Raw genomic sequence first — 27,402 nt, forward strand, 5'->3', positions numbered from 1 at the left:
CCGGAAAGAGGCAGCACTCAGGTATTTACAAAACAGTTTATTAAAAATAGGAAATGATAGAAATGAGATGCGGGAGCAGCGCCGCGTTCAGCCCCAAAGACGCATGCAGGGCTGTGGGCTCAGCCCCTCCGAGCACCCTCAGATAGAAAGGAGATGCAGAGGGAGCTGAGCGCTGGAGCACCTGGCGGCCCAGCAGAGCCCAGGCCAACACCACCACGAGGCTCCAGGCTGCCAGAGGCCCAGAGCAAGCACAGGGCCCACAGCAGCACGCAGCAGCAGGGCAGGAGGGCCAAGCTCGGCTCCAGGATGCTGCAGCAGGGGACACAGCCCAGGGGAGCACACGCTGCAGCCCTGCACCTGCAGCACAGGCCGATGTGCAGAGCTGCGGGGCTGTGCAAAATGAGTAAACAAAGTGCAGCCAAAGGGGAGCGGAGAGGCGAAGGGCCAGGCCTGGTGCTGGATCCCTCTGCCCAGGGACGAGGCTCGTGACTGCTGCCACAGGCGGTTGCAGAATTGGGGATACAGAGAGAGAACAGGGCTTAAGGGCTCCCCTCTGCTTACCTTTAAATTAAAAAAAACAAAAACAAAAAAAGAAAACGAAAAAACCATTTCTGTGCTGTGCAAAAAGACACTTTGTACAATCCAAACAAATTCCATGCACATGAACGGGGCTACAGAACACCCCGAGCCAGGACCTGGCTCCCCAGCACCACCTGGCAAAATCCCAACAAAAACAGGGCTGGAAATAATACTGATGCGCAAAGTCCCCTTTAATAGGCGGGCAGGGAGGATCGTTGCTGGGCCCAGCCACAGCACATGCAGGATGAGCTTCCAAGCACTGCAGCTGGGGGCTTGCTGATGCCCTACGGTGATGGACAGACACAGAAGGGGTCACAGGCAACAAAGCTGCACCGGCCGCCCTGGAGCCAAGGGATGCTACGATGACACCGTCACTGCCGTCAGAGCTCCGTTCCGGGTGTAGTAGAACTTGCTGAATGCCTCTTCAAGTAAACAGGTAAGTCTGCTCTGGTCAGCCTGGGGGAAACAAGTCAGAGTGAGGGGTGGTGCAAAGCCAAGAGTTTGCTTACAACCTGCCCAAGTACATGGGCAGGAACATGTGCTACTTCTCCTACCTCCCCAGGCAGACAAGGACAATAAAGCCTGAGAAAGGAATGCAGAGTTACATCCCTGCTCGAGACTCGAAGCTGCTCACCTCACTGATGAATCCAAGCTGGACCAATTCAGCTGCCAGCTCCTGGATATTATCATCTGCAACACAGGAAAGCGTGTAAATCCTGTGTCCAGACTGCACTGCTGACTCCAGTGCTCGAGAGTACAGGAGGAGAGGCACTTACTGGGCTGCAGGTCACAACTCAAGTGTCGATTCAACTTGTCTTCCAGTTTCAGCAGCAGTGTTAACTGCAGATTAGAGAAGCTCTCGTGAGCATACACAATTTTGCACGCTGCCACAGTACAGGCAGCAGCCAGCACAGCTAGGAATGTTCCCCCAAACCCACACTGGGATAGGAATCACCCTCTCCCCTGCCCCTGCAGAGCTCCACTGGAGTCTAAGAGGAAAAAACACACCCAGTTCCATTATTCCCAACCCTTGCCAGCAGCACAACCACGTGGAAGGAGTGCCCTAAGCCTGTATCTGGAGGAGAAGCCATAAATGCTAGCTAAACAGCAGGCCATCTATAGGCACAGGCTGTAGATGTCACTGTTCATCACAGGACTATGTGACCTTTAAGAGACCTTTTCAACCCAAGTTGGGCCTCAATCTGGTTTTGTGCCCCAAGGACTGCAGCTCTGGCAGCAGCACATCACATCAGATTCCAGCAGCACATCAGCACAGTGATGCCACATGCTCAGCACCCCCCCCCCACACACAGAACACTCAGCCAGAAGGTGGGACCATACGTGGTGCTTCACTCCCTCCTCTACTGACTCAATGTTGCACTGCATCAGCACCACCTGAAAGAGAAGCAGAGACACCCCGTGAGCCACTGCTGCTCACAGAACAGCTGCATGGGGAGGGGTGGAGGTGCTGTGTCTCACCTTGCGGGTTTCCACTTCTGCTGGCTCTGGAGTTGGGGTTTTTACTGATGGTGGAGCAATGGGAGACTTCACCACTACCTGCTGGGGCTGCTGAGGTCGTGGCATCCCAAAAGCTGTGAGTGGGTAGATACCATTCCTACAAAGAATCCGGATCTGAGGTTATGCCTCTCCTAAAAATCACTCCAGTGTCACACTCAGTTCAAGAGGTACTTAAAAACAAACACACACTATTCCAAAAATCAAACAAAGACACCAAGAAATGATCTCTGTTACCTTACATCCTCCAGGAACTTGTCCAGCTCCAGTGCTGGAGACTGTGAGAATCTGGAGGGAAAGAAGTATTGCAGTGAGAAGCCATTAACAGAACCACATCAACATCCACTCAAGTCTATTTGGATGCAGTTTCAAATCCCCGTATCCCAGATTGCAGCTACATAAGCAAGCAGGGTAAGTACAGTCAAAGTGAAGTGCACTCCACTCTTCCTACACCAGTTCAGAGAAGCTAACAGCAAGGCAACATTTTAATGGTGGCAGAAACAGGCAGCACTTCCCTTTAGAGAGCTGTCCAGTGCAAATAATTATTTGGAAATTGCTTCCCCAAATTGTTCTGGCCAGATTTTACCATGAATTGCTCCAGCAATAGTGTGCCCATTTCCCTCCCATCAGCTTGGGAGGAAGGCACATCTCAGCTGTGTGGAGTCTGTCTATGCAAGATCTTCTCCCACTGGGCAGACAGCAGCAAGAGATCCTCCAGCACTCACCCACTGCCCAGAGCAGATCCCTCTGAGCACACCAAGGGGTACTCACATCATTTTGACTCCTTCCCTATCCGCATGGTTGATTTCTGCCAACACTGCACTCATGTCAAGGTTTTTGGTCATTTCTTCTAAAGCGTTTTCAGGAATCATATCTATTAAAAAACAAAAAAGTTAGACCTGAATAACTGCATTTCTTTTCCATGCTAAGAAGAAGAAAACTAGAGAGTTGCAGTGGTAACTCAGCAAAGCTTTATGTAACACAACATGGCACCCTGGGACTCTGTACTCACGCTGATGCCCAACGATGCAGTGAGCAGCAAGCAGCTTTAGTGATGGCACCTCAAACAATGCCTGATGAAAAAGGAGCTCCCGGGCTGTAGGACGTTTGCCTGGGTCCTGTTCTAGACACTTCTGAATGAACTCCTACAAGACAAAGACAGTATGAGACCATGCACAAGGCCCATGTGGGCGCTGACCCCTCTGCACTCACCCTCTGCAAGGGGTCCTCCAGCAGCTGGATGGCACTGTTAATGGCCTCCTGGGGCACGTAAGATGACTCTCCATTACCCTGTATTTCCAGCACTGCCATCTGCAAGCATAAAGCAGCACATTGGACTTCACTAAGAAGTGATTAAGATCACTGCTGGCAAGTATGAGATCGTAACAACCAAGTTGATTGGTGTTATTTAAGGTGACGGTTTGTGGAGGCAGAGAGAATAACTGCTCCATTATGATAGCTTGGTTCCAGCACCTTAACAGATTGCCAAGAAGTCCTTAAAACTATGCCAGCACCTCCTCAGACAGTTAGTCTCTCTATTTTGAATTTCACGGTCCATTGGCCTGTAGTTCTGCTTGACAACTCCCATCCTCTAATGAAGCAGAAAGTGGATCACTGCCAGAACCTGGCAGTGCCCTCCTGGCTGCATGAATAGCTCTGTTTTACAAGCAGAAAAGCAAACACACAATGCCATCCAGAACTCACTCCAAAACATCCACAAGTTTCCAATAGGGAAAGGGTGGCAGAAGATTCCAGAGGATGTCTGAAGATTCAGCAAGGCAAAGTGCCTTTGTCTCAGAGAATAAAAAGCTCCTGTTACCAAACTAACACACCCATAATCACAGCAACTCCAAACAGCCATGTCCTCCCTTGAATTTATTCTCCTTGTCCCATAATCAGAGTATTCCCAACTCACCTCCAGGGCACACATCCCAAAGGAATAAATATCCACAGCAGTGGTAACATTGGCAACTTCTGTAACACAGAAACAATGCTGCTGTCAGTCTCCTGCACCCAGCAGCAGGACAACCTCTGTATCAAGCTATGACAACCTGCAGCCTTCTCTCCCTCCCATGCTATCAGAAGGCAAAAAGAGTTGGAACAATTAAACTGGCAAATAAGACAGAAATTGATAATGGGACATCACTCATAAGATTGCAGCTGAAAACAAGGTGCACAACAGCCTGGGAGCCTCAGTGAGACAGGTCAAGCAATGAATGGCACATCATACCTCCATATTCCGGAGCAAAGAAGTGCAGGTTCTTCTGCTCCTCCCGACACGTCTTCACATGGTTGTTTATTGTGTCTGGTGCCACTAGAAGAAAGTAACAAATGCTTAGGATGCAAGAAATCTTAGCCCATCCCCAGACGTGTCCTAAGGAACGCCCTGTTGAAATGGCAAGCCCTGAAAGGATCTCACTTAAATCATTTGTAGTATTTGTTGCAAGCAACCCAGCTGTAATAGAAGCCCCACGAACAGCCAGGATCACTGCAGTTACAGTCACTACCTCAGGGCTCCAGGAAAAGAACAGTTTTTCCTAGCTGACCCTTCCACACGTCAGCAGGACACCAGTGCCAAGGTTCCTCAAGAGGAAAGTCATGGAGAGATGAAATCTGACCACCCTGATAGCACAGAACTCCAGCAGCCAGCCCCTGCATGGCCTCTAATACAAACCATTCAGAGGTGAAGGAGGGGAGGGAGCAACTCCCAGCAACAAGAAAGAGGAGCAGAACACAAGAATGGACCCTCATTTTTGCTTTCTGTTTTTTGCTTATTCTGCTTTACAGATACCAGCAGGTATCAGCTTCACAGGAATAAGAAAAGTGAGTTAAATTCTTGGTCCTCCTTTTAAAACCTGCTCTGCATTTTCCCCAGTAACACTGCTGTAGATGAGTAGGGCCACAGAGCCCAGATCCTCTTTAACTCCCAAATGATGAGCTCTGGACTTCTGTATTTTACACTACTGACCTACCTGCTCCTGCAAGCCCAGTCAGAGAATGAATCACAGAATCATAGAATGGCCTGTGTTGAAAAGGACCACAATGATCATCTAGTTTCAACCCCCCTGCTATGTGCAGGGTCACCAACCACGAGACCAGGCTGGCCTTGAATGCCTGCAGGCATCCACAACCTCCTTGGCCAAATCTTCTAACTGCAGTCAGAAATGTGATGTTGCTGTAGAGGCACAGCCAGCTGAATGCTGTAAGAACCTGGAGTGAAGAATAAAAAAGGTTTTCCACCAAGTCAGAGTAGCAGTGCCAGGGAGATTTTGGGATTCCCCTGAGGCTCGGGCTGTAACCAAGTCAGAGCACCTCAGTGACCCCTAACATGCTCTGTATAGAAGAGCTCTTACTTTGTCTCAGTTTTCATACAGCCTTACTGTAAGGAACCTGTTTTAGCAGGGGGTTGGACTTGAGGCCCAGAGATACCCTCCAACCCCTTTGATTCTGTGACAGTGTTGAAGGAATTCAGCACATAGAATCATTCAGGTCATCTCAAGGGTGTTTTCCAGCCAACCCCAACCATCAGCCAGATCCACTGAGTCCTAATACACAACCTAAACCTTCCCTGGCACAACCTGAGGCCACTTCATGTCCTAACACTTGTCAACTGAGAAAAAGAAACCGACATCTCCTTGTTGCAACCTTCTTTCAGGTCATCACTGAGCACAGTGAGGTCTCCCCTCAGCCTCCCTTTCTCCAATCTCTGAACAATCCCACTTCCATCAAGCAGACAAGCCATCAAGCACTGAACCTATGTCCTCAGACAAGAAATCTGGTGTGTTACTAACCCAGGGAATACTTCCCTGCCAAAAGTGGAGCAGAACCAGCCATGTACAAAGCATTTTTCTAAGCAATCCTCAGATTAGCTTCACTTTCCTGTTTGTCTTGCCTGGATGGAAAGGACAGTCATCCACCCAGCCATCCCATCCCTTGTTCCTCGGCCATAGATAAGAGGGAGGAAGAGGCAGGGATCAATCACCAAAAAAGGCATTAACAACAGAAAACTTAACCAGTGATGTAATATAGAGACTCTCATATGAGAAAAGCAAGTTTCAGTGGAGCTCAACCTGTACCAATAATCACAGAATCACTCAGGTTGGAAGAGACCTTCAAGATCCTCAAGCCCAACCATCCATGGGACACTACAAGTCCACCACTAAACCATGTCCTTAAGTATTCCCAGGAACCACGCTTCCATAGGTCAATATAGTAAAGTTTGGGGGAAAAAAAGGTAGTGGCTGTCTGTTAATACAGTTTGTGACAGTATTTCAAAAGCTGGGGCAACAAGCTCTGGGTTTCATCTTGTCTACTGCATGACCATCACCTTGGTATGGTGCAACTCAGCACAGATGAGAATGCTTGAGCAGAGCTTCACCTGTATAAAACATTTATAGCCATAGAAGATAAGAGTAGAGATTTTGAGATACCTCTGATACAAGCTCTTAAGGACGACTTCCACATCATTTCTACTGCCATCCACTGCCATATAAAGCGATGACTTAATTATGTCAAGATGCATGATGGCTAGGGAAAAATCATGATAAGGAAGCCAAACAATGAAGGTCAGATATGAAAGTCAGCTCACAACAATGAGTGTGCCTTTCTCAGTCACAAAGAAGGGGAAGGCAGCGAAGGACAGACTGTAAGACTGGGCTACACACAACTAATCAGTGTGGCAGGGAATCAGTGAAGCAGAAAATTGATTTTAGAGAGGGATTCAGTCAAACACGGTGTCCGTGAAGAGCAGGTGATTAGAAGAGACATCAAGTGCAGTAGAAAGTAGAACAAGCAACTTGCCTTTGGCAAGCTGAGATCAATTTGACAAGAAAAATGGAATAATATGCTATAATATACTACAGGGACACACAGAGCTTGCTAGACTTGTCAGACACTCAAGAATAAGCTACTGTGAAAACCTCTTCACAGGCAGCTCATCAGAAAGCCAGTCATAAGGAGTGCCAGCCAACAACTCACTTGGTGGTATTACTTCCCAGCTGTCACCAATGTCAAGCTGTAGCAGATGCCCAGTCTCACACTGACCTGCCTTTTTAAGCACTACATGCTGCAGAAGACATTTTCTTCTGGCCACGCATACAGTTCACACCCACTTGTCCTGCATTCATCCCTTCCTTCTCGCATCTAGGAAAGAATCTGCTCAGCTGCCCTTCCTTTCCCTTTCAAAAATAAAGAGGTTGGAGGAGGAACTGAACCACTCAGATGTCAGCTGCATACATCTAAGTATCCTCTGAAGCAGGAATGTTATCCCACTATTCCAGCGCTCAAGTACACAGCACTCCAGATTGCAGCAGGTTTAGGAAGCAAAAGAAAACAAGATGATATCCAGAAGGACCAACTACTAACCTTTCAGATTAGGCACAGGTTTGCTAAGCAACCCAGTGCCAGAGGATACAACCTTACCTTTGTCACACTGCATCACAGGCACTCAAAATCTTCAACAGAACCTGAGAGCATCTGTTTGCAACTATAAGGGATGGTGATAGGGCCAGGATGGGAATCAGAACGTGTTATCTTCTCCTTCACTGCTACAAAAAGCTACCAGGCTACAGAAAACTGCACTTCACCTTTCACTTCAGTGCTACTCTAAGATGACAAATGTGTTTTTATTAGGGAGGACACAACCCAGAGCAGATGGAACAATGGCATCCCTCGACCTGCTGGCGGCAGTCCTCTTCATGCAGCCCAGGATACCACTGACCTTCTTTACTGCAAGAGTGTCATTGCATGGATGCTGGAAGTATCATCCACCTCTTAAGTAAAAGGCATTCATTAAACTGTCATGTCTGACTGTATCCAGTTAATGGAGGTAGAAAGTGAAAGCTGGCAGAATAGAAAATGCAGAACAGTAGGCACAGGACAGATAAGGAAGGTCTGAAAGATGAATACTTGACTGATACCTGCCTGCATGCAGGCTCTGAAGCAGGTACTTAAAAGCTTGTTAGCATTTCATCTGAAGAAGTGTGTGGACTTTTCTAAAATACTTATTTTCTACGTGCCTTCAAAAGGCTCCAAAAAGAAGCTACGTGCAACTGTTGTACCCATACTAAGATGGGTCCACAAAGACCTGACTGACTGTAAAATACAAAAGCCTATTTGACAGGCCTTCCATTTCACCACTGCTGAATGATGGTTGATATGCTCCCAACCATTCAGCAGAAACAAGTTCTAACAACCCTGATGGCAAAAATAATACTTACTCTGAATTTAAGTACAGATATCTATTTAATGGGGTTATAAATTTCAGCACTCAAATCTTCCTTTAGTCTCCGCAACCCAACACCATCCTCACACACCCAGGTTTCTCCAAGAATCAGAGCTCTCTCTGGGGAAACCAATAGGGAACCTCATGTCACAACCAGGGGCTCGTTTGGGTGGCAGATCTCTGGCCACCAGGAGCCAGGCATCTGAGTGAAACATTTGTCTTAAAAACAAAACAGCTAAGGAGTTAGAACTACAAGCAAGCAATTGGATACCCAAGCACAAAGCAAAGGCTAGCCCAGGTTGGGTGCTCAGCCAAGTCTAGCAGAGCAGTAGCAGGAAACAGCCTAATGTTGGTGGCAAGTTCAGCCAGGAGAGCTCAGAATGCATCCCATTGGCTTGACATGCAGGAGCCAGCATGCACTAGGGTCCATGGACTAGCAGCTAAGAACGAGGAGAGGAAGAGAACTAACAACCAGGAGACTTCACAAAGGGCAGTGCTCCCTCTCTGTAAGGCTCGGGGTGAGAGGAACTGTTTCCATCCCAGCACAAAGCACGTGGTCTCAAAGTAGGAGACACCTAAGCCAAACAGTTTTACACATCAGCCTTATAGCAAGGGAACACTATAAATAAAGTATAACGTGTGTGCGCGCGTGTGTAGTACAAATATATATATACATATATACACACATATATAAATATATATATACACACACACACAAGTCATGTACATTACATATAGAGTGGCAGTCACATCACAGGAGTGGAGAAGTTTGCTCACCATTAGCAAATATCCTATGAAAGACTGTTGGTAACAGAGCAGCCCGTGAGCGGGGAGTAAAACGAGATAGAAGTCAATGAGTTGATGAAACAGCAAGCACTTCACATTGATACAGACAGCTAGGTCAGAGTCATTGCAAAACACAGACAGCTTCTGTCAAGTAGGAAATCACAGCTAAGGTAAAGAAGTTGGAAGTTCTGTCGTTTCTGTGGGTGCTCTCCTGTCCCCGTTCACCTGTTACTGGCTCTTACACTCCCAATGATAAGAGATATGGCTCAGCACCGTTAACACAAGCAAAAAGCAGCATCAGACACCCTGCCCAAACACACATTTGTTCTCTGGCACTCAATGCTTTTGACCCGTTGCAGTGAAACCCTGCACTGTGCTCCCTTCACAGACCCAATGGCTGGGCTAGCAAGGTTTGCACCGATGCAACACGGTCCTTCACGTGGATCCCATGGGAACCTTGCAGAGAAAGCAATGCATCTCACAAGGAATATTTTCATCTGATCACAAATCAAGAATCAGAAAAGAATGGCTTGGGTTGGAAGGGACCTCAAGGATCATGAAGCTCCAACCCCCTTGCCACATCCAGGGCCACCAACTTCCACATTCAATACCAGCCCAGGCTGCCCAGGGCCCCATCCAACCTGGCCTTGAACACCTCCAGGGATGGACGGGGCATCACAGCCTCTCTGAGCAGCTGTTCCAGCACCTCCCCACTCTCTCTGTAAAGAACTTCCCCTGACATCCAACCTAAATCTCCCCTCCTTTAATTTAAAACCACTTCCCCTTGTCCTGCAGTTATCTACCCTTTCAAAGAGTTGATTCCCCTCCTGTTTGTAGGCTCCCCTTAGATACTGAAAGGCTGCAATGAGGTCACCCCGCAGCCTTCTGTTCTCCAGGCTGAACAAGCCCAGCTCCCTCAGCCTGTCCTCATAGGGGAGGTGCTCCAGTCCCCTGATCATCTTTGTGGCTCTCCTCTGGAACCCCTCCAACAGCTCTCTGTCTTCCTTGTATTGGGAGCCCCAGAAAGCATTCCTATCCCCAGAATCCCAGTGACAAGGTCCTCCCCATCCCCATAAGCTCTCAAAGACACTCTGCTCATTTGAGGCTTTCTCCTTAACTCTACTGACCTTGCACTTCAGGCTGCTGAGAATAAGTAGTCTGTAAAGAAATGGCTCACTGATGGCTTTGCATTGAGCAGTACAAGACATCCACTCTCTTTCCAACTCTTTTTATTCCCCAGATGACTCCCAGCACATAAAGATTTCAGCCCTATTTCCAAAACTCAATGTGTTTCACTCCCAATTTCAATCTTTTTTTCCTCCTTACAGAGCACAGGTGGCTAATCCAGAACTACAGTGTCCTAATAGTAACACATGCTTCTGCAACCTGATGTAGCAGCAGGAAGTGACAGAAGGGCTGCTGCAGCACCTGAAGAAGTGCTACAGGAGCAAGTACCATGCATTTGTAAGGCAACAACTTGCTGCCACCACTCTTCTAGTACTCCTTCACCTAGCAGAAGGATGAGCATTCTGTGGGATTCACCTAGCAGCTGCCTTGCCCTGGATTTCTGCCCACAACCAGTGATATTTTCTCTTGTTAAAAGCATAGGGAAGGAGGGCTTTCAGAAGCACAGTCTTCAATGGTGCTGGGGACAGAGACAGCACTAAAGAGCAGATCATAGTGCAACGAATCACTGTTTCTCTTAAATCCATGAGGATTACTGCTCCCCTTCTTATAAGCACACACAGAACTCTTCAGATATCAGCCAGCTCTGAGGAGTAATTATGTGAAGCAATGAAGATGGGCCTAATGTTGTCAGTGATCCATCCCACAGCAACACTCTCTAAAGTGTGAACATGGAAACAGCCTGCCTGGTTACTGCACAGCCAGCAGGGATAGAGTCACAAGCATCTGATGACAAGAGTCCTGACTTTTGAAGCTTGGTGTGCACTTACAGGAATGGGAATACATTCTGCAACACTGCCAACTTCAACTTCAGGCTATGCTGGAACCTCAATCCAATTGAGGATTGTCTTCTGATCACAACACCATGTGTGCTCACTTCATTTATTTTTTCTCAAGTTTAAGGAAGGATCAAATCTCCTACATAATTCACTTCATTGCTGACCACAGAATGAATAGAGCAGTCTACAGCTGTGGAGTTACACCAGCTGGGGCTGGGACAGAATTGATTTTCTTCAGAGTAACTCACACAGTTCTGTGCCTGGGATTTGAGGCCATAACACGCCAATGTTTTAGCTATTACTGAAAAGCACTAACATAGAGACAAGGCATTTTCTCTCTCTCTTGCTACCCCATCATCAAGTGGCTGAAGTACCTCAGAAATTGAGGTGAGTACAGTGAGAACAGCTGATCCCAATTGACCAAAGGGATATTTCATGCCATATGACATCATGCTGAACAATAAAAGCTGAGACAAGGAAGGTGAGCACAGGAGACACTCAGAGCTATGGCATTTGTCTTCCCAAGCAGCTGCTATGTGCGTCAAAGCCCTGCTTTCCTGCAAGTGGCTGAGCATCTGCATGCTGGTAAGTAGTGAATCACAGAATCATTTGAGTTGGAAAGGACCTTCAAAGGCCACCTGATCCAAGTCCCCTGCACTGAGCAGGGACACCTAACAGCTCCACCAGATGCTCAGACCCCCACCCACCCTGATCTTAGGTATCTGCAGGGCCACCCACCACCTCTTTGAGGCATGTGCTGGGAGTAGGTGCATTCAGGCTGCATTAACACTCCCAATATCTTGCTAATCTACCTCAAGAGATCCATATACATAATGCCACAAGTTCACCATGCTTGCATTACAACAGGGCAAAACATAGGCACCTACTTATGGCCCTGATTCAAGAAAGCTCTTTCCATTTAGTCTCACCATAAGCACAGATTCATGCCCTAGTTATGGTAATGCTTCAGTCATATCCATATCCTAGGCATGGAAGGACTTTACTGCATCTTAGAGCACTGTTGTCTTCAAGAACAGTTTGTTTTCAGACTTTATGTGCACACTCAGGAGGACCTGGTTAGTATCTCCACAATAACCTATCTGAATTGTTTACACCTTCTGAAACTTAGAGGGACGTTTTTTGCCTGCTCTGGTTTAGATGCAATACAAATTGGTGGCAATCTATATGTTAGTCTTGCTTCTTATACCAACAGCAGGTTGTTTATTCACATTTTGCTAAGCAGCCTACTCTAGGGGACTTACTTTAACAGGGAGGGTTGGACTAGATGATCTCCAGTGGTTCCTTCTAACCCTTATGATTCTGTGCCAGTGCTTTACGACCCTTACTATAAAAAAATGTTTTCCTTATACCCAGTCTACTACTAGTCCAGCAGTGATTGAATTCCTTGTTTTTGCTTCCTGAGGAGTAGCAAGGAGTCCTGCTGAGGATACAGTTGCTACAGTACACAGACAACCCCTGCTCCTTGAAAGAGACGCCCATTGCCTCTGTTCCTTCCACCATGAACCAAAGCTGAGAAATTGAGAGAATAGGCAACTGTGTGTGACCTACAATCGAAGAACCACCTTTCTAGACAGCCTCTGAGTGGCACTGCTGACAGTCAGAGTGCTCCTGAGAATACCATACTTAGTGATCTGCAGAACTACCCTCTGCTAAAGCCTCAGCTCCAGATATCAATTTAATGTGGTTTGCTTTTATGAACAAAGCGTTGGCTACCAGTCAGAAAGATTCTAGCTGTATAATATTTTCAAACTCAAGCAGAAAGAGAAGGATCTCCTACATGCTCCTACAACAGGCTTCCTACAACAGGCGGCCTGAATCTAATGCCAGAGAGCCAGCTGTCTGCCAGCAATCAGGTATGAGATATGTGCAACTCTTGGAAACACCTCCTACCTGGACAACTTCAGAAAAAGATAAAGTAAACCCCATAATGAGATCAGTCTGCATGAAGAGCAAGATGTTAAACAGTTTACAATCAGACAGCTGAGTGCTCTTTCTGCCTTGGCTCACCCTCCCTAGGTACAAGTACACATCAGAGAACAGAGACCCCAATTCTGTAACAAAGAGACAATGTAAGAGCTCTTTGATGGAAAGAAAAAGTTACAGAGGTCTGCAGTTTGTGAAGAGAGTACTTTTAGATGACAGGTAAAGCACAACATTCTTTCCTGCACGTTGCTTGCAAGGATTCACACAGAAAAAAGCCTAAAGGATAGCAAGTGCCCACTCCTCAGGGTCAAGAGCACTCACAGCCAGACAGCAGATTGCTGTCACTTGGAAGGGTATGTCAAGGTACCAGAGAATGCATCTGAACTGCAAGCATTTTTGGAGACACAATAGGAACAAATGGAAAAAGTAAAATAAAAATGAGTAAGCAAGGATGCACTGCACTGCTAGCAAAACCACATTTTAGGTCTGAAATAAAGCACTTTGGCACAAGCCTGAACAGGTCTCTGCCACACAGGCACAATGCAAGCTAGCATCCTGAAGTCCAAGCTAAAGCAAGTGATGTTGGGTGAGGATGCCAAGACTAGCAGCTTGCTGGAGCCAGTTCCTATAGCTTTGATACACTGGTTGGTACAAGAAGCTCTCAGTGGACACAGCTCTCCACACTTCCCAACAAGCTCCGTGTGTATTAACAAGGAAAAAAAAAAAATCACAAAGCTGATGAATCCAAGAATAATGCACATAGAAAACTTGAAAGCTGCAACATTCTTTTCTGAGACTGGTCCCTTGAGATCAAAAACTGAGGGGTGGCAGACATGGGAAACGATACTCAGTGTCAGCCCTTCCTGTGCCTAAAGGTGGTCCAGCCAAGGGTGAATTTGACTGCCAGTCCCTGGCCCAAATGATGCAGAGGTGGGGGAACGTACACATACCTATCATGCCAGATGGACTTGAAAGGGTTAGATGCCCTGTTCTGATTGAGCAGTTTGCCTCATAGGCATGGGGTACCTCCAAAAAGCCTTACCTGAGCCAATTTTGATCAATCCATTGTGCTGAATGAAGATGGTGTCGCAGGTCAGGTTGCCATGGATGATTGGAGGGTCACAGGAGTGGAGGTAGCTGGATATTCAGAAAGAACAGTGGTTAGGAAGCAATCCCAGATTGAGGCAAGAATCCCTCCCCTCATTCCTTCCCTGGATCAGAAGAAAACAGGAATGCAAAGGGTACATGCAAAGGATAGCAGGGAGGTACAATTCTGTGATGGACATCAGTATTTAGGCTAGGATAGAACAACAACCTCCAAAACTGAGGGCAGAGGGGAAAGAAAGCAAGCTTCTTCTGACCAGTTCTTACAAAATCCAGGATACCAGATCTGCATTATCCACCTGATTACTGCCAGGTGAGTGCTAAAAGGGTTAAGATTTTATACCAAAAGATCAAAGTTTTATTCTGCTCTTCTTCACAGGGCATCACAAAAGCACCTGGTGCTGTACAAACAAGATCAGTCATGCTTTCCACCATGCACAGATAGAACTTTTCAGTGCTGGAGCTCCAGGTACAGTTGAGGATGGTCTCATATTTCACTCTGCACAATTAAAGGCTGTCAGCTCCCAAACATTTATTAAAATGCCAGATATTCCTCAGCAGCTATACTTAGCTACATGGAAACAGAATTTTCTCCATGGAGGGGGAGTCTTGCTCTGACATCAGGGTTATCATTTTTCCAAGGCCACACACCAAATCTGGCTCACATAGGGAAGACTCTTTAAGACAAAACAAATCCTCTCCATGTTTTATTCAACCAGATTGCATCAGGATGGCTGCAGATCTGCATTGCTGAGAGGAGTACAGATTCATATATGCTCCTAACAATATGACACCACAATAATTATGGATACATTGCATGGCTGTAGGACTGCAGGCTGCCAAGTTGAAGAAAATTTTTCACATTTCATTCATATAGAATTTAATTTCTTTAAGAGCTCTTTGCAACATCTTCTTGACAATGGTTTGGGCCCAGGTTATAAAGCTGGACACTTGGGAAAGCTCCCTGATGCCTAGCTTGCACACTCACCATCACATCAGTCACAACTGTTGGGATCCAAAACTTACACTGCACCTGTTTCTTTAGCATAGAAGCTTTAGTATTGTTCTAACTGACCAATTTGGATGGGCCCTAGGCAGCCTGATCCAGTGGGTGGCAACCCTTCCCACAGCAGGATTTGGAACTGGCTTTAAGGGCCTTTCCAGCCTAAGCCATTCTATGAACTGCACAGACTCTGGGATGTCTCTGATTCTCCTCTGTTCTAAGAAGTGCAGTTGACCCTCTGCAGAGTATGACTGGGATAAGAATCAGGCTGGGTGACTGAAAGTGCTCTCCTGGTTCCATTCAGTGAAGTTTGCTTGCATTTAACAGCATATATATTTAAAGCTTTTACTATCCTAGCACAAGAAATGCTAAACAGACTAGACCTTGAGATCAGCAACTCACATACCTGAGGGCAGAAAGGATCTGGGTACACCATCGCTTCCAGGCCTACAGACAGGAGCAAGAAGGACAGAAGTCATTCAAGGAATAAGAACTAATCCATACTTCTGTGATTCAGAGTCCATTCACATGGAAGATTATACCCTCCATTCAGTGATAGCTTCTAACCAATGAAGATGTGTAGGAAGTAAAAACTATATCAGTACTCTCACACTGTGTTTAGTTTCTACATGTTCACATGCCTTCCCTCCCAACTCCTCTTCTGCACAGACCACCTCCCTCTTTCCTGCATGCACACGTGGAAATAGGACAAGCTGTCACACCATTCATACAAAGCTGCAGAAGTGCAAGGGAACAAAGTAAGCAGCATAGAAAAGACATCCCAGAACCTGCAACTAAACTAGCTTACAATAACAAAAAAGGATATCAGCCACGTGTCACCAGGTTTCTTTCTCATTAGGAACCTCTGCTAAAAGGCCTTTTGGAAACTGAAGGCACTAAGTGAAAATATATGTAGAGAAAAAACAAGTTACCTTTTCATTCATAGTTTTGTGGTTCTTCTTTGTCTTCTTCAGAAACTGTTTCAAGCTCCCTGAAGACATATATTCAGTAATGAAGATTACCTGTGGGGTAGTATAAGATATTATCTTCTGCTTCACTAGTTGCCTACAGAACACACAGCAAGAAAACCCAACAGGTTGCTTGTTTTACTTACTCTGGCTTTATTCTCCTTCACATCAGCCCAGTATTTGTGAAACTTTACAATGTTCAGATGTTCCAACTGAATTAAGTTGTCAAACACTGCTTTAACTTTCTCCTGTGACATAAAGACAAAGCCATGTTACACTAGTGACCATGTTGGCCCACACCTTACTTTCTTCTTGGGTTTGAGACCTCAGAAACAAGGCAATACACTTCAAGCTTCTATACCAAGAACAAACAGCATCTGAGTTCACCTTATACTGCCTAGTTTGATCATCAAGACTAAGCAAACAGTTCTCAGTTACATTTTCTGCAGAGGTCAGACTTAAGCTGAACGTGCTACATTTTAGCAGCACAGCACTCCAAACTGGAGGAGTTACTGATCCAGCCAACAACCCACACGAACCAATGCCCAAAACTCCACTCTGATGGAAAGCACATCACCCTGATGCAACATATGTTAACTGTACAGGTGATGGAGCACTGGAATAGGTTACCAAGAGAGGTAGTTGACTGCTCCTCCTCAGAACATCTTCAGAAACCACATGGACAGGGTCCTGAGCAACCTGTTGTAGGTATCCCTGCTTGAGCAGTGGGCTGCAACCACGTAACCTCCAGAGATTTCTTCCAACCTTAACCACTCTGTGGTTCTGTGCTGTTTCCCATACCATTTTGGGTCAACGTACCTCCTGAAGTTTAAAGTTCTTCCGTTCAGAAAACTGGACCTCATTCCAAACAACTTCCACACCTTCCTCTGTATCCATAGCCAGGTAGGCACTGTCGATGCCCGGCACATTGCGTTGATTCACCTGAACGGGAAGGAGGGAGAAAGATACAAGTTAGCAGGCTTGATCATCATCTCACATCCTTTGAAGTATTATGAACTTTGTTAATTAATTTTTATTTAAATTAAAAATTCACCGTCAGCTGGCTTACCTAACTTCCAGCTGATCTGACTCTTCCCTTGAGGTAAAAGTCAATACAGAGACATGGTTTGTTTCCAGACTCAGTAGGGATCCTACTACCAAACATTTGCTGGAAACTTCTCACAATAGACAAAGGCTTCCTCACAAACCCATTCCTCCTGGCAGCTACTTTTACACGATCCAATTTCCAATTTACTTTCAACTAGTGAGCTGATCCATCAGCTGATCTTGAGCTCCTAATACAATGCATGATCAGAAGGACTAACACACCAACAGACCATGCACACACAACAACTGTGAGCAGAGAAAGGAGTTCATTTAAGTATTAAGCCTGCTTTTGTGCAAACTTTTTAAGTTAATGGTGTAATTCAACAACTTTAACAGCCAATCAATGTAGGTTGGCTTCTCTGGAGATCTTCCAAGGGAATCAGAAGAGGCCTAATGACGTTCAACATTCTCAAACTACAGATGACATCCGCGAGCAATAAATGACCACAAGAACAGTACAGCTGGAACAATACAGATTGCTCAGTAAACTGAGTCATAAATTGTGATGCAATGGCATGGTGTAGATAGGAATAAAGAACATAGTTCATAATTACATAAAGACACCCTGAGCTACAGGAAGTAATTGCTGAAAACAATGACAAGAGAAGCAGCTTAGCTTGAATGATCCCATTCCTCTCCTACCTCTCACTAACTGCATAAATGAGCAGTGAAAAAACTGCCATTATATTCAGATAAATAAAATATTTGTTGTATTTATTCTAAGAAGTGATTTTCTCTGTATAAACACACTGATACTGAGATTAAAATACTACATCAGGCTTGTTATGTTCCACTGTCAAATAAAACTTGGGGTCTTGTGTGACACGGTTAGTGAGCACGGTGGTGATGGATTCACAGTTGGACTTGATGTTGGAGGTCTTTTCCAACTTTAATGATGAAAGATTGAAGACTGTAAGGATAAAACATTCATCCTTTCAATATTTAGCAGGAGAAAACTCTCAGGCATGACAATAAGAACACATAGTACAATTAATATACCAAAGTTGAATGCCCAAAGGCTTTTACTTCAGGAAGCTTAAGACCCCAGTCAAGACAAAGCTGGTACTGCAGCAACAAAGTACTGCCATGACTGCAACACCAAATGCCCATGCATTTCTCAATATTCTCTTATTCTGTTATATTCACTGCCTGCACACAACTTCTGACTACTGGATTCATTACTGCAGCCCTCAAGTATTGACAGCAACTCAAAATCTGCCTCAATGAGGCAGGCAGAGGAACTTGATGCAACTTTTGGGCACCTTATCTAAAGCAAATCATTTCTATGACTCATAGGCAACATTTTAGGGCACCACCTATGACTCACAACACCAAACCCACATGACATCACAGAAGGTAATTCTCAGTGCAAACTTAACAAGTTAGAAGCAACAAGGCAGTTAATAATGTTGTAGACAGATGTAGCTGTAGGAATATAAAGCTCAGCTTATCTACAAACTTAGCCAAGTAAGCAGAAATAAAAAGGGCAAATCCAAGATGGTGTCTTTCATGCATTGCTCTGAAGGGTAAGGAGTGCATGGGCATTAACACTGGATGGAGGGGATGGAAGTTCTCTCCCTGCAAGATTTGTCAAGTAACTGAAAACTACTTGAATATGTTCCATTTTCAGCAGTCTTTTGATGATCCAAATTAAAGACAAGTGCCTGTGAACTACACTAGTGAAACTGCCTCAAACACAATATCCTGTGTTCTTAACACCACGTTATTTGGAAGGGTTCACATTAACTCTCACTGAACAGCCCAGCGACCCAGAGCCTGGTTTCCCTCACCCTACAGGTAGGAAGGGTGAAAAACAGCAGAATTGTTACCACTGGTTTTAAAAGAGCAAACTCCAACCTGCCCAGGGAATGAGTTGGCAGGGTGCCCTGTGAATCTGCCTCTGAGGGCTGAGGTGGCCACAAGAGCTGGTTACTTCTTCAGAATCACCCTATAAAAGCACAGGGGCTGGCAACCCCACTGCATCCTGAGTCAAGCATGAGTAGCATAAGACCAGCTTAGCTGAAAAGGGAAAGGAAGAAGCATTAAATGTCTCTTTTGCTTCAGTCTTTGATATTAATTCTAAGCCTTGGGTTGCCCAGTCCTGCAACAAGTTGGAGGACTGCAACATGGGGAGCAAGGACTTTCCAATCATTGGCATCAAATTGTAAGGAACCAGTTGTATCAGTTGAGCATTTTTATGCAAGTCCATTGGTCATGAAAGTATTCATCTGAGAGTGCTGAGGGAGGTAGCAGGTGGCACAGCAGGATTCCTCTCAGTGATCTACCAAAGGTCTTGGGAGGACCCATAGACTGCAAAATAGCTAACAATACCCCAAATTTATATAATGACAGAAGAGAACATCTTGGCAACTACAGACTTGTTAGTTGAACGTCAGTACTCAGGAGTTTGTGGAGATGAACCTGAGCTCCACTGAAGGGCACATAAAGGATGGTGCAATCAATGTGGATTCACAAGAAGAAACTCCTGTCTCACTAATTCTCCCATACTCACTGCTCAGTGGACAAAGGGAAAATGATGGGTGTAGTTTCCCTTGATATCAGCAAGGCTTTTGATCACTGTCGTGGAGGTATTAGTCTGCACAAACCATCTGACTGTGAGATGAACAGGAACAGTGGATGAAGAACTGGCTGAACAGTAGGGCTCAAAGGGTGGAGATGGCAGCCCTGGAGTTCAATTTTGGGAGTTCTGCTCAGTATTTTTATTAGAGTTCTGTACCAACACATTTCTGGACATTCCAGTCCGCAGCAGAATTCAGAACTGTAATCATTCATTTCAAATTTGGAGAGTATAAACTCCAAGCTATTCAGAATATAAACTACATCAACGATCAGAGTCACCACAACAGAGGGAAGAACCCAGACAACCTCATCAATGGTGAGTGCAACACTGAACCCAAAGCCCTGCGTGGACAGAAAGATGAGCAATGAAGTCATCACCCATCAGCAAATCCATCCAAGCAGTCCAATGGGAGAAAACTTTTAGCAGTATTACTCAAACCAAGTGGAGACACACATGAAGACTTAGAATGTCAGGGATGGGCAATTTGGGCATGGAAGAGGAAAATTTGGGTGCAGTACTTACGAGATGTTTGAGGGAAGCCAAAAGTGTGGTAAGGAGTTAGGATGAAACACTGTTCATGTCCTGTGCCTCATTATCACTAAGCTCTTTCTTTAACTACTATTTTCTGTGCAAGCATGCTCCCTATTCACTCTGTAGCACAAATATTTGAACAGAGTAAGGCTCTGGTGCTGCCAATAAGCTACATGGAATGCATTTTATTTTTTTACAACAGCTCTTTCAAGAATGCAAAGCAAACCCTACACCTTAGCCATGGACAGCTGGAGTGTAACTAGCACTCCTAACCACCCAGGAAAGCTGGGAAAGCAGCAGACAGCTGCTCTGGTTGTGCCTGCTCCCCCACTGAGGCAGCATAAAGGCTGAGAGGTGCTGCTGGCTGATGAGGCACTCAGAAAGCTGCCAGCTGTCAGTTACAGTCAATAAGCAAGAACACAATGGCCCTGTAGACAACAGGCCCCAGACAAAGGCTCAGTTCTCTCTACTTTCTGCAATGCTCCTGTTCTCATTCAAACATATCTCACTCCTTCCAGGACATCCTTAAACGAGCCAATAAAAGTGTTAAAGGACTACAGAATATGTACATTCCCTGTGGTCAAGTAAAACCATAAGAACTACAGCATTGCATTTTTTTTTTTTCCCCCATCAGCTGGAAAAAGGATCCACTGCCAAAACCAATCAAAAAGCTGGCAGCCCTCCTCATCCCAACCTGAAGATCTCTACTACCCTTCCTCTCTCCAGTAGCAAAGGCAAAGCTCAGAGCACCTGAAATGCCACCTTTCCAATATAAAGAAACTCAGTATAGTAGGCACAGAAGTGATGAGCTGATGGTTGGACTGGACAACCTTACAGGTCTTTTCCAACCTCAACAATACTATGACAGTAAAGACTCCGTTGTTGCCTATAATAACTTTCAGCAACAATCACAGAATGGTTGGGTTGGAAGGGACCTCAAGGATCATGAAGCTCCAACCCCTGCCACATGCAGGGTCACCAACCTCCTCATTTGATGCTAGACCAGGCTGCCCAGGGCCCCATCCAACCTGGCCTTGAACACCTCCAGGGATGGACGGGGCATCCACAGCCTCTCTGGGCAGCTGTTCCAGCACCTCACCACTCTCTCTGTAAAGAATTTCCCCCTGACATCCAACCTAAATCTCCTCTCCCTCAACTTAAAACCATTTCCCCTCGTCCTGCAGATACAACAAGATACAGTGAAGAAGAGCAAGAACCAAACACTAATCTCATAGCTACACACAGGAACAAACTACTCTGCCTCAAATGTTGGTTCTCAAGTTTTACAGGTGATCTGAGATCCACATGGGATTTCTTCAACCCATCTAATCTGCACACTGCAGTAAAGGAAGCTATGAAAGACTGCACTGTTCAACCAGCTTACCTGACTGCACAAAATCCTAGAAATAGGAAAACAAGAATCAACCAACACAGTAACCACTGTATGCAGACACTTATGAACAGGAGATCTCCCTCAGGGGTAAGGCAGAAAAGAACCTGTGGATCTCAGAAGCCTCTCCCACAACATGCACTTACCAAGCTCAACACTAATACTATGCTGAAAATGCCAACAAACAGACAAGCTGAAGAATATTCTGCTGCAGCACAGCACAAGTCTTCCTATGGCTGTACCTATGTCACTTCTTGCTTGGACTGCATAGCTCCTGGGGACAGTACTGAGTTGAAGCTCCAACATTTCAGGTTTAACACCTACCAGCAGCAGTAGTCTAAAAATGTACCTTATGTACATTCCTACTGTCCATCTCTACAAGAAGCTCCTGATCCAGGAGGCATAGTTCAAACAGCAGATAATTCTGAAGATATTTGGACAACCTTAAAAAAGAGTATTATTTATGTGAGTGACAGACAAACATAGAGTAACATGGGGGCAGCAGAAAAAAGGGTTTGTTTAGGTTCTTCTTTGTCAGTAAGATGAAAGGAATCAAGAAAAACACAAGTTTGGAGACCCTGTCAGCCTCTGTAGATCCCTCCTATAACTCCACTAACCATTCCATCCCCAGTGGTGCCCAAGGCCAGGCTGGATGGGATCCTGGGCAGCCTGAGCTGGAAGGTGCACCCAGACCACAGCAAGAATTGGAAACAGATGATCAAAAAGGCCCCTTCCAGCCCAAGCCATTCTATGATTGTATGCAGTTCTGAGCTCCACAGCATAAAAAGACTCCTGAGGGTGGATAGCAGTAGGACGAGGAGGAATGGTCTTAAACTGAAACAGGGGAGGTTTAGGTTAGATCTAAGGAGGAAGTTTTTTTTTACACAGAGGGTGGTGAGGCACTGGAACAGGTTGCCCAAGGAGGTTGTGGATGCCCCATCCCTGGAGACATTCAAGGCCAGGCTGGATGTGGCTCTGGGCAGCCTGGTCTGCTGGTTGGTGACCCTGCACATAGCAGGGGGTTGGAACTAGATGAGCATTGTGGTCCTTTTCAACACCCAAGCCATTCTGTCATTCTATGACCCTCTGTGTGCCCACAGGAAGGCACAGAGCTGGCAGCAGGGCTGGGAGGAGTGGGGTCTGTCTGAAAGAAAGGGGCGGAGAGGCAGCTATGCTGCTGTCTGCAGGAGGGGAAGCACAGAAGGTACACAGCAGCAGGACCACACCATTCTGCATTAAGCATTCCCTAAGGAAGATAAGCATTCTCCATCTACTTAAAACAGCACCTTAGGTCCTGGTGGTGTGCGAAAGCCTCATTTGAAAAGTTTTCCCCGAGCTTTGGTGGGAATAGCACTAAGTGTGGGAGAGATGCTCCCTGTCTCTACAACGAACAGCCCCCCATCAGCACAGCCTCGTTTGCTCACCCTGGACGCAAACCCGGCACCGCCATGTGATTTCACCATTGTCGTAAAACAAAGACACAATGAATAGCGGGAGATCCGGGAAAGCTTCCAGCGGAGAACAGGCAGTATGCTAACAACTTCTGCCTGACCGCTTGAACACAAGGCCCCGCTCCGCCGGGACCGCACCGCCCCCACCGCGAGCCGCGGGGACATCGAGCAGCGCCATCCGGAAGCGGCTGGGCAGGGGGCGGGACCGCACGCAGCCAATGGGAACGCCGAACGGCGCCAACCGGAAGCGGCTGCGAAGGGGGCGGGGACTCACGCAGCCAATGGGAGCTCCTGTAGATGATGTAATGCTCCTACTCCACGAGCCATTGGCTGGAGGAGCTGTCACTCCGGGGCCTCCCCCGGCTCCGAAGGCCGCGGCCCGCCGGGAGGGGCTCCTTCCACGCGCGAGGGACTGGGGGAGCCCGAAGAGAGCTTTAGTGAAGGGAGGGAGAAACGGCTCCGAGGAAGTTGGAAGAACGTCGTAGGAAACCAAGCAGAGACATCCCTGAAGGCCTCTTGGTCCGCCTGTGCCCATGTGGCGCTTCGAGGCAGCTCCAGAGGCACACACAGCACAGCAGGGCACAGAGATGGGGACCTGCCCGCTCCCCAGGCCCACCACAGCATGACCGAATGGCCGGGTTGGAAGAGATCTCAAGGATCATGAAACTCCAACCCCCTGCCACATGCAGGGCCACCAACTTCCTCATTTAATACCAGCCCAGGCTGCCCAGGGCCCCATCCAACCTGGCCTTGAACACCTCCAGGGATGGACGGGGCATCCACAGCCTCTCTGGGCAGCTGTTCCAGCACCTCACCACTCTCTCTGTAAAGAATTTCCCCCTGACATCCAACCTAAATCTCCCCCCCTCAACTTCTAATCATTTCCCCTTGTCCTGTTGTTATCTACCTTCAAAGAGTTGATTTCCTCCTGTTTGTAGGCTCCCTTTAGGTACTAAAAGGCTGCAATGAGGTCACCCTGCAGCCTTCTTTTCTCCAGACTGAACAAGCCCAGCTCCCTCAGCCTGTCTTCATAGGGGAGGTACCCACGTGCTGTTAACAAATAAACACAGTTATAACGCTCCAAATCCATGCTTCAAGCTGAGAAGTGAAGAACTGAAGATCTGGGAGCCCACATGTTGCACCCAGGCCATACAGGCTGCATTCTGCACATACTGTCACATTACTGTGCTCCTGGCAGCACCCAGAGAGGACACTGCTGGGATCACGAACCAGCATTGCATCATGGCAGGAGGGGAGGCCACAGCATTCCTTCCCTGTGGAGTAACCCTGCTGCCCAGGGGCAGTGAGTAAGAGCTGTCTGCATGGGCACACAGTCCGGAATAACCAGAGCTGGCTGCTCTGTCCCACTGACAGCCCTCACAGGGATGCTGCTACAGCACAGTGCTGCACTTGGACATGCTGAGATGTTCAGAAAGTAAAGGTGTTGTTCTGGAATTTCACACTACGTGTTGATCCGAGCAGAGGTTGGAAGTGTAATGCAAGCTTAGATCTAATTAAGCCACGTCTCACAGACAACTGCAGCCTGTATCAGACACACATAAATGCTCAGCAACTCTGCAAGAGAACAGTACCACCTCGATAATGAGGGACTGAGGATTAGAGGCCTCATTTTTAGCCCAAATCAACCAACAATTCCTTTGTGGCTTCCAACAATCGTTCTGTTGTTACTTTGATATATGTCAAGTTGAAACGAAGCTCAGATATCCAGTAAACAGAGGGGAGCTGCAATCAGACCAATCAGTCACCTTCATTCCCAAGCATGAGGTGTTCCTGCCCATGGCAGGGGCTGGAATGAGGTAGTTTTTAAGGTCCCTTCCAACCGAGACCATTCTGGGATTCTGTGATTCATTCATTCCCAAGCCTCTCTGGTGCACTGAGTCAGCACTGACCATGGAGGGGGGGGAGGAGGGGGAAGAACAGTATTTCTAACAATAGTTTCAGGTTGCCATAAGGAATGTATTCCAGAGAACAGATTTAGAGTCTTACATAGAAGTCTCCCCTTAGAGCTGCACCTCTGGAGGCACATTCTTAATACACGTTGGAATACATTAACAAACACAGGACAGCCTTCAAATAAATAAAGGAAAGGAGATGCAGGGAATCCTTGACCTTATTTCGACCTCCAAATTTACATCAGAACAAGAGACTCTTTCACCACCATGAGTTTGCATTGCTCTATGAATGCATCTGTTAATAGAGACATCTCTGTGCTTGTTTTGAGTTGGCTGAGTAAGGCAACATCAGCACCCGCCTTGCAGCACTAAAGGTAAGATTTCCTCAGCCACACAGCTTGCCCAACCACAGCAGGTTTCACTAAGGCAACACGAAGCAGAAACCAATCTCCAGAGGCAGCCCCCCGAGATGATAAGGAGAAACACAGAGAAAAGTGGGAAGAGCTCAGAAAGATCTTTACTTCTTTAATTTAGATCTTTAGTTCCTTACTTTAGATCTTAAGTTCTTTACTATGAGGAGTGGTGAGGTATCGGAACAGGCTGCCCAGAGAGGCTGTGGATGCCCCATCCCTGGAGGTGTTCAAGGCCAGGCTGGATGGGGCCCTGGGCAGCCTGGTCTGGTATTAAATGTGGAGGTTGGTGGCCCTGCGTGTGCCAAGGGGGTTGGAGATTCATGATCCTTGAGGTCCCTTCCAACCCTGGCCATTCTGTGATCTAATCTGCTCATGCCATCATACAGGACAGTCCCAATACACGCACTGAGAAATGAATGCAAATCAGACAAGCCCAGAAGTCTGCAAGAACCAGCCCTAATTGAAGGCTTCAAAGCAAACCCAAACGTAACTGATGAGTCTGCACAACGAGGCAGCTCTGCTGCACGTCCCACTCCATTCACCAGGCGCTGTGCAATCAGTGCACTTCGTTACTCCCCGAACACAAGAGCCGGGAAACAAGACGGGCGAACAAACGCTAGGAAGGGCCCTTCCTCAACGCGGCGGCCTCGATACCAACCGTTCGGAAGGGCCTCCGACGCTACAGGCGGACCTCAGGCCGCCACACAGCCCAGAAAGGCCGCTCCCGGCCCCCGGCCCCAAACGGACAACTGCGGGAAGGGCAGCGCCCGGCGCCCGCCCCACCGCAACGCAGAGGCCCGGACGCCGGCACCGACCTCCTCACGCCGCTTCTGCCAGCGACCACACGGCGACTCCTCAAGGATCTCGGACTCGTCCTCGCTCTCTTCCTCCTCCTCCTCCTCCTCCGGGGGCGCCGCGGAAGTCACGGGCGCGGACACCGAGGTCATCCCCGGCCCCGACGAGGCGGACTCCGGCTTGGGGTCGGAGCCGCCGCTCGGCACCTGTTTGGCCTCGCCCTCCGACATGCTGCGTCGCACCACCTGCGGGCGGGACGCGGCGTCAGGCGGCCCTCGCTCGGAGCGGGCCGGAGCGGCAGGCCCAGGGGGCCGGAGCGGGCCGCGCCCGCCGAGCTCCGTCAGCCCCAAACCTACGGGAGGTACCCGATCCTCGCTGGGCGCAGCCCGAGCCGGAGAACGCCGCTGGCGGTGAGCGCGGGCCGCGCTTACCGGGCTCGCCCGGCACCTCCCGCTCCCCAAACGCGGAGCCGCTCCGCCGACGGCCGCCGCCAACCGCCGCGCTGCGTAACGCGCCGTCAGGGGCGGGGCCGCTTTCTCGCCGGCCAATCAGAACACAGATACTAACCTTCGCCCTGTGCGGATTGGTCGATGGGCGGGGCTCGGGGTACGAGGCGCGATAGAGGGCGCCCGCGCACCTGTGGGGCAAGATGGGGCGGGAGCTGGGAGCACAGCGACCAATGGGAGCAGCGGAGCGGGCTGCCGGCATCTGCTGATTGGTCGGCGGCGGGGGCCCGCGGTATATAGGGCGGGGGAAAGCGATTGCGGCGGGTAGTAGTCCCGAGCTGTGGGTGAATTGTGTTGTGTGCGTTTATTTTTCTGCGGAGTGCTCTCGAGTGGGTTTCAGGTGCTCCCTGTGATGCTTCGTTCCCTATACCAAGCCCAAGTGCTCCCCGTTAACATTATAGTGCCATCGGTTCTGAGTTCCTAGCTCTTCCTTCCTCGCGCGCGTACAAACGAAACCTCACCTCTAAGGGGCTGCTGCAGCCGAGCAGCGTTAGAACGGGCAGCCTCAGGGCTGCGCCTGATCGCTACTGCCATACGCTGGGCGACCTCCGGGAGGACTGAGGCGGCCGAGCGGAACGCCTACCTGACCGCGACGCTCTAGGAGCCACCCGTCTCTATGGTCCGCACTT

At 47.7% G+C, this 27,402-nt stretch overlaps 1 protein-coding gene across 1 annotated transcript; it reads right to left on the minus strand.

Annotated features, from left to right (window-relative positions):
• Positions 1-22: 22 nt before the first annotated feature.
• NRBP1 (nuclear receptor binding protein 1) lies at positions 23-26,782 on the minus strand. The gene is made up of 18 exons (XM_031595952.2): positions 26,624-26,782; positions 26,288-26,512; positions 16,906-17,028; positions 16,233-16,334; positions 16,051-16,140; positions 15,525-15,565; positions 14,054-14,148; positions 4,325-4,408; positions 4,010-4,068; positions 3,307-3,405; positions 3,107-3,239; positions 2,866-2,968; positions 2,332-2,382; positions 2,059-2,194; positions 1,921-1,974; positions 1,356-1,419; positions 1,214-1,269; positions 23-1,035 (listed from the first exon to the last, which is right to left on the minus strand). Exons 2-18 carry the CDS (start codon positions 26,495-26,497, stop codon positions 937-939), a joined length of 1,599 nt encoding a protein of 532 aa, XP_031451812.2. The 5' UTR covers positions 26,498-26,512; positions 26,624-26,782; the 3' UTR covers positions 23-936.
• Positions 26,783-27,402: the final 620 nt, after the last annotated feature.

The sequence above is a fragment of the Phasianus colchicus genome, chromosome 2 (genome assembly GCF_987193195.1).
Source record: "Phasianus colchicus chromosome 2, bPhaCol1.hap1.1, whole genome shotgun sequence".
Classification (NCBI taxonomy): domain Eukaryota; kingdom Metazoa; phylum Chordata; class Aves; order Galliformes; family Phasianidae; genus Phasianus; species Phasianus colchicus.